This window comes from Panthera tigris, chromosome B3, assembly GCF_018350195.1.
Source record: "Panthera tigris isolate Pti1 chromosome B3, P.tigris_Pti1_mat1.1, whole genome shotgun sequence".
Taxonomy (NCBI): Eukaryota; Metazoa; Chordata; class Mammalia; order Carnivora; family Felidae; genus Panthera; species Panthera tigris.
In genome coordinates, this window is record NC_056665.1 from 133,457,855 (window position 1) to 133,475,541 (window position 17,687).

The following is a 17,687-nucleotide window of genomic DNA, read 5'->3' on the forward strand; positions in this document are numbered from 1 at the left end:
ATAATGCTTGCCAAAGTTATTCTATGTGTAACTCTAAAAGCAAGACATTCGTAAACAGAACATTTAAAAAAATACAAATGAACTAATTCAAGGTGTTACTGACTAATCAGCATGCATAAAAGAATACAAGAAAACTACTATCTTAATTTTGTTTTAGAAGACTATAATAAGGCCACACAAAATCAACGTAATTCCCTAAAGACAGACACTCTTTCGGAGGACAAATAAGAAATTAATCACCTAAGGCAGAGGTCAGCAAACATTTTGTAAGGGCCCATGGCACGCAGACTTCTAAGATGGTCTCCAATGATCGTGGTCTCCTTATATTCACAGCAATCTCCTTGGGTCATCCCCTCCCTTCAGATGTGTGCGGGACCTGGTAACTTGCTTATAAACAATGCTATCAGTAAAGGTGACAGGATACTGCTTTCATGATTAGGTTACAAAACAGTCCAGCCACCTGGGAGACGCTTCCCGTTCCTTCCCGGTTTGCATGCTTTGAGGAAGCAAACGGCCAAGTTAGATAGGCCCAGGTGGCAAGGAACTGAGGGTGGTCTTTGGCCCACAGCCAGCCAGGACCGGAGGCCCTCAATCCAACAACGGTGAGGAACTCAATCCTGTTGACAAGCACACGTGCTTGGAAGCAGATCGTCTCCCAGGTGGGCCTGGAGACAACGACAGCCCAGCACTTTGCAGCCTGCAAGTGACCTGGAAGTGGAGGGTCTGGCTGAGCTGTGCCCAGATTCCTCATCCCCAGGAACTCTGAGAGAGTTAATGTATGTTGTTCTAAGCCACTGAGTTTTCAGGCAGTTTCTCACTGGGCAATGGATGACAGATAACCAGTGAAAGGCCAGACAATAAATACTTCAGGCTTTGTAAGCTACATAGTCTCTGGGCCAAATATTCATCTCTGCTGCAGTGGCCCCCAAAGCAGCCAGAGGGGATACCCCAATGAAGGAACCCAGCTGGGTTCTAATAAAATGTTACTAATGGACAGTGAAACTCAAAATTTCATAGAATATTCACGTGGCACAAAATATCGTTCATCTTTTGACTTTTTCAACCATTTAAGAATGCGAAAACCAGCTCCCAGGCCACAAGAGAACGGGCAGCAGGATGGATTTGGCCTGTGGGTTGTAGTTTGCTAACCGCCTGACCTAAAAGGTACAGCAAGAGCTCTGTTGAGTATTATTTTGATAACACTTAGACCTGAATTTATAGAACACTATGCTATATACAACGAAACACACTAATAAAGCCAAATAAAACAGATAATGAAATGCCAAATAAACATCTCATGGCAAATATTTTCTACATTTCAGAGTCAGAGAAATTGAGGCAAGGAAACGCCCCTGTCAGAGATGACGGAAGAAGTGCAAACAGAACCTGTATGTCCTGATTCTCAGGTGAGGACACAGGACTCAACCACCATGGGTAACACAGCCCCAGTCAAGTAAAGGAGGAGGCGCAGACAGAACCGATGGAGATACCGTGATCGGGTGGACCCCTCCCCACAGAGCCCAGGAGAAGTTCTACACAGAAGGGGAATAAAGGCTAGTGGGAGACACACATGGAAAGCACACGCCACATACATGAACTAAAAATAAGACACGGACTCAGAAAAGCTAATGAAAGGTTTATCCTAGATAAAACTGTCTTCACTTCCCTAAAGCGACGTCGGGAAGAAACAACAGAACTACTCTATGTTCTTTAAATTTTTTTGAAGCTTATTTATTTATTTTTGAGAGAGACAGAGACAGTGCAAGTGGGGAAGGGGCAGAGAGAGAGAATCCCAAGCAGGCTCCGTGTTGCCAGCTCAGAGCCTGATGCAGGGCTTGAACCCACAAAACAGCAAGATCGTGACCTGCGCTGAAACCAAGAGTCAGAAGCCTAACCTACTAAGCCACCCAGGTGCCCCAACTAGTCTATGTTCTTTAGAGGACAGAACCAGGATTGATGGGCAGAGGTTAGAGGAAGCTTATTGCAACTTACGTTAAGGGGGCAGGATTTTATACAAAGTTGTTCATTAATGGAAGGGGCTTTCTTGAAAATACCTTATACAACTGTGCTCACCGCTCATGGATGGCACTCAGACAGAAGGCAGAGGACTACAGGACCCTGTTGAAGGGACTCTTACATCAGGGAGAAACTTTTCCTATCATTCTTCTTCTTCTTTTTTAAAAATCTATTTATTTGGGGGGGGTGGTACAGGCATGTGCAAGTGCATGCAGGGGAGGGGGCAGAAAGAGAGGGAGAGACTCTCAAGTAGGCTGCACGCTGTCAGTGCAGAGCCCAACACAGGGCATGATCCCACACACCGTGAGATCATGACCTAGAGCCGACATCAAGAGTTGGACACTGAACCAAGTTGAATCACCCAGGCGACCCCTCTCATTCTTATTACATTTTGAAATTTGACATACCAGAAAAACATGCCTGCTCTCATTTTAGGCTATGTCTAGACAACAAGAGCAGGTAGATAACTTGGATAAGATGTTCTTTTGAAGCACCTCAAGTCAAAGCTCTAGAAAGTATACGGCATTCAGGGAAGATCACAAAAACTAAGGAATGGAAGGGTTCAATGATGAAGAAAATCCTTGGCTAATTAATACAGGGGACAAGACAATGATATATTTATCTGAATGGTACATTTTTTTCCACTTTTTAAATTTATGTGTTTTTTTTTAATTGAAGTCAAGTTGACACCAAGTGTTATGTTAGTTTCAGGTGTCCAGCGTAGTGACAAGACTATATGTTATTCTCTGCTCACCACAAGTATAGCTACCTACATACACTATTACACTATCACTAAAACTACAACACTATTACACTACCATTTACTTACTCCCTATGCTGTGTTTTTTTATCCCTGGGACTTATTCTTTCCATACTCGAAGTCTATTATCTCCTCCCCCCTTCACCCATTTTGCACCCCCACCCCCACCCCGCCACTTATCTCCTCCCCTCTGGCAACCATCAGTTTGTTTTCTGTATTTATGGGTCTGTTTCTGCATTTTTTGTTTGCTAGTTTGTTTGGCTTTTTAGATTCCACGTATAAACGAAATTATATGGTATTTGTCTTTCTTTGACTTACTTCACATAACATAATACTCTCTAGGTCCATCCATGTTGTTGCAAATGGCAAAAATATCATTCTCTTTTACAGCTGAGTAATATCCCATTGTATATATACTGAATGGTGCATATTTTTAAAAGAACATACTATGAAAGACTTTATAGCAGGAAGACAATCAGAATGATTACTTTGAAAGGAAAAGATAGTTTAGGATAACTGAATGATGACACAGTTTATAAATTTCAGTAACAACAGCAAAAACCCCCAAACCACGAAATCACGGGTCAACACTAAGCTTTAAAAAAAATTATTAATAACATGACCAAATCGATAATTGATTAAAGGGAAAGAATGTTATCTAAGTTCTTGAAAAATATTTTCTAGTTTTAAGAATTTAGACATTCTGATTCAGGCCCTTTCTCTTTCTAAAACCAGAATGTCAAATGATTGACCTAAAGGCAATAAAATCAATTTAAATTTGAGTATCACATGGCTCATAACATTCCTGCCATCATAAGCAGCAATATACCTCTCTGCAGGCAGACCTGTGGAGGAAAGGAAAACTGGAAAAAGGAGACTGCTTGTGGATGTGGAATAATAAAGTGGGGAATCAGAGGAGATACTATTTAATATCATCATTAAGTCTAGCTTTGCACCTGTCACCATGACAGGTATGACTTTGCAAAGGAACCCAAATTCTCAAGACCATGACCAAGGTTTCCTATAATCCTGAAGCATTTTCAGACTGTCAAAAGGCCCATTTAAAATAAGCAAAGTAATATTTTAAAATTTTAATAACAGGCATGACTTTAACTATGATTATAACAAGAAATATTACTGATCACTTCACTTCAGTATTAAACAAATTGGAACAGTGAGAAATAATTTCCTTCCTAATCTGTCCTGTAATAAGCATATTAAGAAAAATTTAAGTTTTATTAAAATAACGGTGATGTACAACAAGCTTCTGACATAAAAAGTGTGCCCTTTGGTAAGTTCTGATATATGTATACACCTGTGAAATCACTGCCACAAAGTAAGTGACATAGATAGCCAATCACCCTCCAAAGTTTCCTGGTGTCCCTTTGTCATATCTACTGCCCTTCCCCAATCAACTGGCCCTCAATGAATTCCCACATTTGAGCCAGTTTATATCCCCCAGAACCTCTTGAATGAAGGGAAAGATGAGTCACCTTAAGGAAGGACCCTGAAAATTTATACTGTTACTCTTTCTCCCAGCCTTCTCCAAAGGGGCCCACAGCTTTTTAATGGAGGAACTGTACATTGGTGAGAAGGAAATAACCAGACTTCTGGGGCCTACTGGACTCTGGCTCTGAACTGGCACTAATTCCAGGAGATCCCTGTGCCCACCAGTCAGAGTAGGGGCTTATGCAGTCGTGAGTTCAAGCCCCGTATTGGGCTCCGTAGTGGCATAAAGCCTAGTTGAAAAAAAAAGTTCCCACCAAGCAAATTAAAACAAACAAACAAAAAACTTATGGGGTGCCTGGGTGGTTCAGTTGTTTTGAGCATCCAACTCTTGATTTTGGCTCGGGTCATTACCCCAGGATCGTGGGATTGGGCCCCCCCCCATTGGACTCCATGCTCATTATAGAGCCTACTTAAGACTCTCTCTCTCCCTCTGCCCCTCCCCACCATTCATGCACGTGTGTGCATTCTCTCTCTACGATAAAACGAGAAAAAAAAAAAAAGAGTAGGGACTTATGGAGATCAGGTGACCAATGGAGTTCCAGCTCCATCTCACGATGGCTTCAGTGGGTCCCGGACACCATCCTGTGGTTATTTTCCCAGTTCCAGAATGCATATTTGGAAGAGACATATTTAGCAGCTGGCACAATCCCGTATTAGTTCCCTGACCTGTGGAGTGAAGGCAATTATAGTGGGAAAGGCAAAATGGAAGCCATTAGAACTGGCTCTACCTAGAAAAATGGCAAAACCAAAAGCAATATCACATTTCTAGGGGACTGCAGAAATTAGTGCCACCATCAGAGACTTGAAAGATGTAGGAGTGGTGATTCCCACCCTTCTCCTCACCGATTTGGCCTGTACAGAAGACAGATGGATCTTGGAGATGACACTGGAGTATCGTAAATTTAACCAGGTGGTGACTTCAACTGCAGTGCTGTACCCGAATGTGGTTGCATTGCTTGAGCAAATTAACACACAGCTGGTACGCAGCTACTGATCTGGCATATGTCCTTTCCCCGCCACTGTCCATAAGGCCCAACAAAAGGAGTTTCTTTCAGCTGGCAAGGCCAGCAATGTACCCTCACTGTCCTACCTCAGGGGTATATCAACTCTCCAGCCTGATGTCATAATTTAGTTCATAAGACTCTTGATTGCCTTTCTCTTCTATAAGATACACACTGATCTGTTACATTGATGACCTTATGCTCACTGAACCTGGTGAGCAAGAAGTAGCCACTACTCTAGACTGATTGGCAAGAGAGTGGAAAATAAATCTAACTAAAATTCAGAGGCCTTCTACTTTAGTGATTTCTAGGGGTCTAGTGGTGTGGAGCTTATCAGATACCATTTCCAAGGTGAAGGAGAAGTTGTTGCATCTAACCCATCCTACAACCAAAGAAGATGCACAATCCCTAGTGGGCCTCTTTGGATTTTGGAGGCAACATATTCCTCATTTGGGAGTATGGCTCCCGCTTGTTTACCAAATGACCTGAAAAGCTGCTGTTGAGGGGGGCCCAGAACAAGAGACAGCTCTGCAACAGGTCCAGGCTGCTGTTCAAGCTGCTTTGCCACTTGGGCCATATGCTCCAGCAGATTCAGTAGTCCTTGATGTGTCAGTGGTAGATACAGATGCGTTCGGAGCCTCTGGCCCCTATCAGTGAATTGCAGCACAAAGTCTTAGGATTTAGGAGCAAAACCCTGCCATCTTCTGCAGAAAACTACTCCCGTTTTGAGAAACAGCTCTTGGTCTGCTACTGGGCCTTAACAGAGACTGAACACTTAACTATGGCCCTCCAAGTTCCACTGAGACCTGAAATGCCCATCACTAATCGGGTGTTATCTGATCCATCAAGCCATAAAGTTGGGTGTGCGCTGCAGCCCTCCATCATCAAATGGAAGCAGTATGCACCAGATGGGGCCTGAGCAGGCCGAGAAGGCACAGGGAGTGACATGAAAAAGTGGCCCAAATGCCCACAGTCCCCACTCCTGTTACGATGCCTTCTTCCTCTCAGCCTGCATCTCTGGCCTCATGGGTTGTTCCCTATGACAGCTGACAGAGGAAGAGAAGACTCGAGGTCTCATTTACAGACTGTTCTGCATGACATGAAGGCACCGCCTGAGAGGGCCGGCTGCAGTGCTACACACCCCCGAAGGACATGCCATGCTGAAGGGAGATCCTCCCAGTAGGAAGAGAGCGGGCAGTGTACCCGGATGTTCATTTTGTGAAATGGCTGGACATCCAACTTTATATTGATTGATGGGCAGTGGCCAATGGTTTGGCTGGATGGTCAGGGACTTGGAAGAAACAAGATTGGAATACTGAGGACAAGGAAGTCTGGTTGACCAAGATATCCGGGGAAGAGGCATGTGGATAGACCTCTCTGAATGGGGAGGAAAAAATGTGACGATATCTGTGTCCTGTGGGAATGCTCACCAGAGCGTAGCCTCAGCAGGGAGGATTTTAATAATGAAGTGGATAGGATGATCTGTTGTGTAGATAGCAGTCAGTCTCTTTCTCCAGTCAACCCTGTCATCATGGGGTGGGCCATGAACAAAGTGGCCATGGTGGTAGGGAAGGTTACATGTGGGCCCAGCAATGTGGACTTCTACTCACCAAGGCTGACCCGGCTACGGCTACTGCTGAGTGCCCAATCTGCACCAACACTGATTGTCCAAGATGGCACCAATTCCCAGGGTGCTCAGCCAGTCACATGGTGGCAGGTTGATTACATGGGACTACTTCCATTACGGAAGGGGCAATGTTTCATTCTAAATAGAACAGACACTCTGGATATGGATTTGCTTTTCCCGATGAGCTGCTTCTGCCAAAACTACCATCTGTGAACTCACAAAATGCCTTATGCGCTGTCATGGTATTCTACACAGTGTTGCTTCTAATCAAGTAACTCACCGCACAGCAAAAGAAGTGCAGCAGTGGGCCCATGCTCATGGAATTCACTGGTCTTACCAAGTTCTCCACTATCTTGGAGCAGATGGCTTGACAGGACAGTTAATGGCCTTTTGAAGACACAGTTACAGTGTGAGCTAGGTGGCAATATGTTGCAGGAATCTGGCAAGGTTCTCCAGAAGACTGTCAATGCTCTGAATCAACGTCCAATATATTGTGCCTTTTATCCCATACCAGGATTCATGGGTCCAAAAATGATGGGGTAGAACTGGGAATGGCACCCCTCACTATTCCCCCCCAAGTGATTCACTAGCCAAGTGTGTGCTTCCTGTTCCCATGACTTTATGCTCTGCTAGTCGAGAGGTCTTAGTTCTAGGAAAAGGAATGCTTCCACCAAGAGACACATAATGATTCCACTGAGCTGGATATTCAGACAGCCACCCAGCCACTTTGGGCTCCTAAAGCCTCTGAAGCAATCGGAGGGAGTTCTGTGCTGGCTGTGGTGAATGATCCTTGCTACCAAGGAGGAAACTGTGGACTACTACTCCCCAGGGAAAGTAAGGAAGAGTGTCTGAAATACAGGAGATCTCTTAGGGTATCTGTTAGTATTACCACGCTCTGTGATTAAGGTCAACCGAAAGCTACAATAACCCAATCTAGGTAGAACTACTAAAAGCCCAGATTCTTCAGGAAGGACTGTTTGGATCACCTCAGAAGGTGCTGAAGGCAAAGGGAATACAGAGTGGGTAGTAGAAGCAGGTAGTTATAAATACCAGCTATGACTCCATAACCAGTTATAGAAATGAGGACTGTAATTATTGTATTTCCTCATTTAGTTATGAATATATCTGTGTGGTTGTATGTGTGCATAAATAACATAAATGTATATATTTGTTACAGATATGTCTTTGTTTTCTTCCCTTTCTTATTCCTTTATCATGTAAGATAAGATGTACTGACTTTATATCATGGTATTTAAGTATTGTTAATTTTTTTCACAGTACCTAAGTTATGGGATTTCAAGAAGGGAGATTATCACTTAGGGGTTGTATGTAAGGGGTTAGTGGGTTTTGGTTGTATGAGGGATAACTGTATCACGTTAGGTGGAATTAGAACCGTGTTATTGCCTTTATGGAGACGAAGGACAGTTTGAGGAGATGTGCATGGCTGCCAAACTGACGAGAGGGGGACATGTGATGGTTAATCTGAAGTGTCATTTGACCGGGCTACAGGTTGCCCAAATTAAACTTTCTGCGCATGTCTGTGAGGGTGTTTCTCAATGAGATCATCAGCATCTGAGCTGGCGGACTCCAGTAAAGCAGAATCCTCTCCTCAGTGTGGATGGGCAGCAATGAATCCCTTAAAGGTCTGAGTAGAAACAAAAAGCAGAGGAAGGGAGGATTCAGTCCCCCTTCTGCCTGCCCGCTTGACACCGGTCACTGGTCTTCTGCCACTGGACTGGGTTGTACACCATGGATTCCTGTCGTTCTCAGGCCTGGCTCTCCTGGGTCTCCGGCTTGCAGATGGCAGATCATGGGACTCCTCAGCCTCTATAATCTTGCGAGCCGATTCCACATAATACGTCTCCTTTTATACATACCTGCGTGCATGTGTGTGCACGCGTGCGCACGCGCGCGCGCACACACACACACACACACACACACACACACACACCCTATTGGTTTTGTTCCTCTGGAGAACCCTGATACAGTCTCGCTCTTTATTTGTAGCCATTCTAGTGACTATACAGTGGTATCTCACTGTGGTTTAGTTTGCATTTCCCTAAAGACTAATGATGTTGGTCATCTTTTCACGTGCTTAGTTACCACTCATAGATCTTCTCTGGTGAACTGTTAAACTCTTTTGCCCATTTTTCAAAACAGGTTTTTTTTTCCCCCTTGAGTTTTGAGAGTTATTTATGTATTCTGGAAGCCAGTCCTTTATCATATCCAGGATTTGTAATTTTCTCCCAGTCTGGGGTTTGTCTTTCCATTCTCTTAGTTTCTTTTGAAAAGCTCATGCACACATGTACTTAATTTTGAGGAAGCCCTATTTATCAGTGTTTTCTTTGATTGATTGCACTTTTGGTGTCCTAAGAAATCTTTGCCTAACCCAAAATCACAAAGATTTTCATTTGTTTTCTTCCAGAAATTTTGTAGTTTTAGGTTTTACGTTTAGGTCAGTGATCTATTTTTAGTGAATTTTTCTATACAGTGAAAAGTATTTATTCAAGTTCATTTTTCCCCATATGATAGCCAATCGTTCTAGCATCTGTTGAAGAGACTTTTTTCCACTAAACTGACGTTGTGCCTTTGTTAAAAAAAAAAAAAAATCAGTTGCCTATATTTCTGTGATTCCATGTCTCGGCTTTGTATTTTACTGATGATTTGTCTATCTTAATATGAACACCACAGTGTCTTAATTACTGTAGCCTGTAAACCTTGAAATCAACTTTGGTCTACTTTTTCAAAGGTGATGTGGCTATTCTAGGTCCTCCACATATCTCTATGCATTTTAGGTTGTCAATTTCTGTAAGAAAAAAAAAAAAAAAAAAGCTTGCTGGGATTGGGATTGTGTTGAATCTACAGATCAATTGAGAGAGAGATCACATCTTAACTATACTGAGTAGCTCCCAAACACATGTGTGTTTATCCATACTTCGCTGAATACTTTTGGGGTACCTTCTGCAAATCTCTGGACTTCTCTCTGGACTCTGCCCTGCAAACTCTAGCTGCCTGGTCTTCCTGGACTCTCACTTCCATCTCCTCAACTCTGCCTGGGTTTCCCCTCCCTGTGCTGCAGCCTAGATACTCTCTCAAGGCAGTAAGCTGGGCAATCATAGGGCTCACCTCGTTTATTTTCCGTCACTGTGTTCACTGTCCTTCATTGCTAGATGTTCAGTGTCTTCAATATTGCTGTTGCATACATTTTGCCCATTTTAAAAACTGTTTCAGGCAGGAAAGTAAATCCGGGTCCCTGTTATTCCATCTTGGTAAGGAGTGGAAGTCTCAATTTTTAATTTTTAATGTCAAATCTGTTCTCAAAGTTATAAAATTCAAGTAAAAACAGGACAAAAACATAACTAGTAATTAGTATAAAGTTTTATCACTGTTCGTTTATTTGTTCATTAACTCATTTCATTCCAAAAATATTTATTGAATTCTGCATAGTAAGCACTGTGCTAGCACGTGAGCATACAACGCTGAAGATCAAAGCCAGACATGCCCCTTGCTCTCACAGAGCTTACAATCTAGTGGGACAGACAGACATTAATCAAATAACTATGAACAAAAATGTAACACTGCAATTGCGATAACTGCTATGACGGAAAAGAATAGAATAATGCTATGATAACCTATAAGAGGGTGGTTTTATGGTATTTGTTTCTACTGAGAGTATGTAGCCAGGAGTTGAAGAGATCACTACTGTTTCTTTATTTGCAAAGAAATTACATTCAGTATACAGTGGGAAAAAAGTACCCAACAAATACAGTTCTCAATATATGATGTACTAGGTTAAGACAATATGCTAAGTGCTTTGGAGCACACAAAAATTTTGACACTATCCTTATGAGACTTAAGATCTAACTGGGCACATAAAATATAGAGAAATATAAAGGCTATGTATCTACATTCTATGTGAATATAAATGAAAATTTACCACGAACGTTATTTTGTCTATCTTCATTAAAAACATTATCTTTTCTATCAGCCTATAATTGCAGAAATTTGGTTAAGGTCCTTTGATAAAACAATATATTTATTTTATTAAGTCTTACCTAGATATCTCAGCTTGGGAATTCTTCTCTCCATCAACAGTGAAAGGAGACGCTCCAGTTAGTAACTCATACATTAGAACACCTAAACTCCACCAGTCAACTGCCTATAAAACAACAATGTCATTTTATAGAATATGAATATATATTTCATAAGAAAAGATGAACAAAATAAAGCTATATATTTGGAAAATATTTTAACCAAAAGGCTTTGTATATAACTTTCCGTGTAAGGAGTATGAAATTAAGCACTTGCACGAAAGACACTTAGAGAACAAATATCGAGGTATCCTCACAAAAGAATGTAAACATAGTAAAGTCAATCAAGGAGCTAAAAGTGTTTTCATTATTTCCTAAATCATTAAGTAATAGTTTCAGTTTAGTTAATTTTTTAAAAATTTCTATTTATTTTTTAACTTTTTTTTTAAAGTTTATTTATTTTGAGAGAGAGAGAGCGAGTGAGTGGAACAGAGCAGGGAGACAGGGAAACAGAGAATCCCAAGCAGGCTCTGCACTGTCAATACAGAGCCCGATGCAGGTCTCGAACCTGTGAATGGTGAGATGATGACCTGAGCTGAAGTCAAACATGTTAAGTGAGCTACCCAGGTACCCTAATTTAAAAAAATTGTAAATTTAAAATAAATTTTAAAAATTGTAAGTAAAATCTTTACACTTATGATGGAGGGGAAAAGGGAGCATTCAGCATTATTTATTTGTTTTTGAGAGAGAGAGAGAGGGCACATGAGTGAGCTAGGGGCAGAGAGACAGAGAGAGAGAGAGAGAGAGAATCCCAAAAGGTGAAGAGAGAGAGGGAGACGGAGAGCGGAGTCCAGAGTGGTGCTCAGGCTCACCCAATGCGGGGCTCGATCTCACGAACCAAACCATGAGACCATGACCTGAGACAAAGTCAGATGCTTAACCGACTGAGCCACCCAGGAGCCCCATTCAGCATTTTTATTGATTATTCTGCTCCAATAAGTATCATGAAATTCCTTGACCTTAAAGGGCAAAAACGAAAATGGTTGTTTTCATAACCACATAAATCAATTCCTCTTATAGAAACATTCACATACATCTTCATTTGTGTGAGCCATCCTTTTTTTGGGAAGCATGAAGACACTTAATACAAAATAAAAGGAGATCTAAAAAAAAAAAAAAGCAATCTAAATTGGAAACCAATTTATAAATGTAGTTACCTGAACTGAGAGCATACCAAATTATATGTAATTTAGGAATTTTGATATATCGCAAATTAGTTCTTTTATAATTAGGCAAATCAAGATTTCAGTAATTTCTTGAATACACAAGCTTATACCAATGAGATATTAACTGGATGCTAAAATTTTTAACTCTGCGTCCCAACTTCAGGACAAAGGTTTCAGAGATATGATGCAAAATTTATGAACCTAGAGCTATTTTAAAGAAAATACATAACCATGACATATGAAACATGATCAGGCAGACTGCAATCATAAAAGGAACAGTGTGGAGGCAGGTACGTTGATAAGCACTTTGCATATATTGTCACACTTAATTTAACTCGAAGTTGTCAAGCTGTTCCATGAATGGGAAAGAGTATTTATTGACTAGCTCTATTCTGGACCTCAGGTCTGTAGGAATTCTAGGAAGTTCTAAAAGGTTTTCTTTCCTAAAAATTGATTACTTAGGATGGGACTAAACAAATCTGTACCCTTTAATACAGGAAAAAATAGATTTTATAACAAAACTACTCAGAATGCTTCTTCTACAATCTTCATTTTGCACATACAAAGGCAAGTGAGGTTTTTAGAGGGCTTAAGGAAAACAGACTATCTTGAATCCTTGACTGTCTCCAAGGATTGTTAGTATGCTTATTTCTACTGAAGAGATAATCAACAAAGTCTTTTTCCTCTAAAACACTAGATACCATAATGTGTTCATGTATACAAAGCAAAGGAGAGAAAACAATGAACGTAAGACAACACTAGAAAGAGGGCTCTGTTGAAGAGACTGTACTCAAGTTATTAACTAGGATTCTTACTGTACATTTTATAGAGATATATAAAGAAGTACAGAACATACCTTGTCATGTCCTGAATCTCCCCCTCTGACAATGTCTGGTGCCATGTATTCAATAGTTCCACAAAAGGAATATGCTCTTTCACCCTTAAACAATCAAACAGACAAAAAGGCATTTGATTTCAAACTAGTCTGACAAGTGACAAAAAAGGAAAGTTAATACTACATGTTACTGGTCAAGATAAACCACAGTAGCAAAGTAGTGGTAGAATCTGCTTGACAGACTCTCCCCCGCTTCTCACCAGGACAGATCATCACCTGTATAGTCAGTCCTGGGTGAATGTCCTGTTGAAAGACTTTGATGCCTGAAATCTACCATCATCCATCCATCCACCCACCCACCCACCCATCCAGCCGCCCATCCATCCATTCATCTATCTGTTCTTCTTTGCTGTATGTATGTATATTTCAATTAGTGGTTTCTTGTACGATTCTCTTTGTAAAACTTCAAATAGTCCTAGTAGGGTACCAAGAACTGTCTAATACTTTACTACTTTATTTCCAGATCAGCAACATTGAGAAAACACTGGGAAACCTTAAGGGGAAAAAAAAAAAAAAAAAAAAAAAAAAAAGACAGAGACCAAATGCTAAGAAGGGAATAGGGAGCCCAGAGATGAAAAATGATGAAAAAAATTCTTCCTACCTTATTTTTTCTAGGTTTGGCATTGCCAATCATATGCTCAGTAATGATGAGTGGAAGTGTTTTTATAAAAAGACTGTCCTTAAAGACAGTTATTTCTCTTTTGTAGGACTTTAAAAAGGTCTAGATTTGAAAACTAAATTTTTTAATGGATCAACTGTGTCATATGACTCATCCCAATGAAACAGAAGAGAGGAAATATCTAAATTATTATACAGATATATAAAATAAAAAAAAGGACTCCTCTTTAATGGGACACAATTTGTATGGCTGTACCTGAAACATTTTAAGGCACTTTGGTGCCATTAAAATATTTTAAAAAACTAAAGGAAGCTTTTCAATTTGCACTTTATTCTTCCTCTATCAGTAAGATTTTGAGATATAGGCATTCTTCTTATTTGCCAATTTCAAATGTAAAGAACATTACTCTAGCAATGTTACAGAATCAGCAGAAGTTCTCTATTTGTGTAAAGTTAAGCTCAAAGACAATACATGTAATGAATTGATATAAACACTTTGGTAACATATATTAAAACTACTTAATTGTAATTATATTAGATGGTTTAAGATTCATTTCTTTCTTTTTTATACTACATATGCTGAAAGATTACTATTCCTGAGTATAACGAAAAGAAATAATTTACTTATGCTTAGATCTGCAGAAAATTTTTTTTGTTACCTGGCAGAATATCGTCAATAAGTAGCTAATATAAACCATATATCAAGTATCATTATCTCTCTGCTTCATCATTTCAGTACCAAATGCAAATTTTGTATCAAACTACAGAAAAATTAAAGCTAAATAAAATTGATTCCATTTAATTTACATATAAGAAGTAATGAATAATTTTAAACTTTGTTAGACATGCTTAGAAAAAATGTGTATATTAAGAAGCATTCATCTGTTCACTGACTTATTTAAAAAGAAATACTACAAAATTACTCTTAAAAAAATCCAAACTTCATAAAACCAGTGTTTTTAGTTACTACGCTATTTAATAGACAACAGCCTTTTCTTGGGTGAGCAAAAATCACTGTGTAGTTGACATAAAGAAACACGAAAATTACTGAATCATTGTATTTATCATTTGATCTCATCTAAGAAATACCTTTAAACCATTATATCCTAAATCAAGTTTAGATATCCTGAAAAAAATATAAATAATACTCCAAACTGTTTTATGAGTAAAAAGAATGAGTTTGATTTATTGCTTCTCTAGATTTTATTTAGAAAACTAGTCTTTTTAGCAAATATAAACTTTCACTGCCATTAATAGGCAGCTCCATGTCACAAACCATTTTGAAATCATGCACTTTTCCTTCTAAGTATGAGACAATCATTAAATTTTACAGAGTTATGAAAATATACACTCTCTTCTTCAAAATACTAGATATTCATGAAGTTTAGTGTTCAAAGGGTATAAGGCACATAGATCTTACTGATGAATGCCAGAAAGGTCTTACTGATGAATGCCAGAAAGGTCACCCCCACTTCTCATGTTTTACTTTCTCTGGCAATGAGAACTACTCAGCTCAGCTCTTGAAGGTCTCAACAGAGAGGAAGCTCAGAACCATATTACATGCTCAAAGATATCTCATCCACCTTCTCCGTATGAGTTTTGAGCTCCCTTTAAATCACTTTAGCTTCTCTGTTTTGTGTTTATTTGTTTGGGGGTGGTGGGTAGTGGAGGGGAGTAGGCAGTATCTACATTAATAAATGATTAATAATTACCTATTTGATCGAAATTCTAGGAGACAGAAAAATTAAAGCTTAAGTTTTGGGAAGTTCCAGTTACTGAGAAACAAGAGTGAAAAGCATTAGGAAAAGCATTTCTTAAGTTTCTCTGTTATTTTAAAACACTGCCATTTTAGCCTCTTGCAGTTCTGTATCTGCTTCCTCTTCCTCTGCCCCAATGGTAGTGTTACTCCCTCTGGGTTTTAAGTTTTAGTGTGTCAGCCTTGATTTCCTGAGAGTTTATCTTCTATGTGTAAAATATCCCCAACTTACTTTTGAATTTGTATTTATCTGCTTAGGAAGATGCATGTTATCTGGAAAGTATACAGAATGCCTTTCAAATAATTCTACCAAGGAGATAAATTGATGAAGTATGACAGAGGAAGGTCTGCTGTGGGGGCAGGAAAGAATCCTAGGTAATATTTTATGAACTATGGTTTTATAAGGCTAGGATAACATAATTAAATTCTATTCATTACCATTTGTTCAAAATATCTTTACAGTACTATTTTAATATTTTAAAAAATACCCTAACCCTATTTAGGTCCACATTATTTTATAAATAATATTATTGATTAAAGCGAGCACAGAGTTAAGAGACTGTGAATGAGAATGTACTTAAATGTAAATATGGTAAAAGCAGTGTGCGTGTACCATTCTGGCAGATAAGACAGAGTGTTCTTGCGCTTAAGTGACCAGCTGACCAAGGAGGTTCCACTGTCTCTTGGAGAGAAAGATCAGATAGCACTGGACAAAAAAAAAACAAAAAACAAAAAACTGGCTCCCTTCTAAGAAAAAATCCAAATATAAACTTAAGTGCCAAATTCTTAGGCATTTCTCAATAAACACTAGATTAAATCATTCTCAGCTTTATTTGCCAATGTTCTATCCTGATCTTCTTTGCTTATGATAAATTTATAAATGCAAAATTACCAATGAAAAGTCTCATCCCCATCCTGTATTTTCTCCCATCCTAATTTTGTCAAATCTTACAACAAATATCTAGAAATGTTTAATTTTAATTTTTAATTTTTACTTTTTTAACGTTTATTATCAAGACACAGAGAGACACAGAGCGTGAGCAGGGGAGGGGCAGAGAGTGGAGGAGACACAGAATCCGAAGCAGGCTCCAGGCTCTGAGCCATCAGCACAGAGCCTGTTGCGGGGCTTGAACTTAGAAACTGCGAGATCATGGCCTGAGCCGAAGTTGGACGCTTAACTGACTGAGCCACCCAGGTGCCCCTAGAAATGTTTGATTTTTAACGTTTGTTTTTTTTTTTTTTTTTTTTTTTTTTTTTTGGGACAGAGAGAGACAGAGCATGAACGGGGGAGGGGCAGAGAGAGAGGGAGACACAGAATCGGAAACAGGCTCCAGGCTCCGAGCCATCAGCCCAGAGCCTGACGCGGGGCTCAAACTCACGGACCGCGAGATCGTGACCTGGCTGAAGTCGGACGCTTAACCGACTGCGCCACCCAGGCGCCCCGAAATGTTTGATTTTTAAAAAGAAGTAAATATTGCATTGCTAATCATCTAAGACTGTGCTCATGAGAAAGAGAGGGGAATCCCTAGATGCAAGCCACGAAGAGGGTGCCAAAAACCAGTGAGGTAGACATATGACCTGTGCTACAGCTGCAAAGGGAAGGCCTTTAGCTTAGAAAACAAATATGCCCCTTTTGAAATCAAATCCCAAGGCTTCTGCCTCTTGTAGACTTGAGGCCTGAATTTACTCTCCCCTCCTTGGTATGAGGAAGTGAGAAAATCTGGTCCAACGTGGTAATACTCTGGAACACGACAGAACCAGACAAATTCCCACAATCCAGCTGGCCCAGGGTTCACATAGATAAAGCCCTGGAGTCTCAAAATTATTAAATAAGTGAACTAGACTCCCCAAACCAAACAGAAGGATTACTTGAAACACTAGAACAACATTCTATAAAATACTAGTATATTGTAAAAGATGAAAGACATAAAGAAGGAAAATACCTATAAAATAATGTAGCGGCATAAAAAAGATGAGAAAGATATGAAAAGGAAGCAAACATTAACTATATAAATGAAAAAATGTATTAATGAACACAGGCTGATTAAACAAAGTAGACACAAATAAAGAGAGAATCTGAAAACCAGAAGATACACTTGAGAAAATATTGCAAAAGTCCCAAGCAGACTAAATAAAAATATATCCATGGGTGGCAAATTCCCATTCTTGAGTGATGGTTGTAAGTGTTTGCCTTATAAAAATTCCTTAACCTATACATTTATTTTGCTTTCATTTTTGCATATGTTTT

General features: G+C 39.6%; 1 protein-coding gene across 8 annotated transcripts in view; it reads right to left on the reverse strand.

Annotated features, from left to right (window-relative positions):
• The window catches only part of RPS6KA5 (ribosomal protein S6 kinase A5), a 182,093-nt gene that overhangs the window by 42,814 nt on the left and 121,592 nt on the right, over positions 1-17,687 (reverse strand). For 7 of the 8 annotated variants that reach the window (XM_042990377.1, XM_042990376.1, XM_015543383.2 and 4 more), the window contains 2 exons: positions 13,027-13,110; positions 10,969-11,072 (listed from right to left, as the gene is read on the reverse strand). In XM_042990377.1, the coding sequence (XP_042846311.1) occupies positions 10,969-11,072; positions 13,027-13,110 (188 nt within the window). Of the gene's footprint in view, positions 1-10,039; positions 10,203-10,968; positions 11,073-13,026; positions 13,111-17,687 lie in introns of those variants that run through there. The other variant, XM_042990382.1, reaches the window with a different exon arrangement.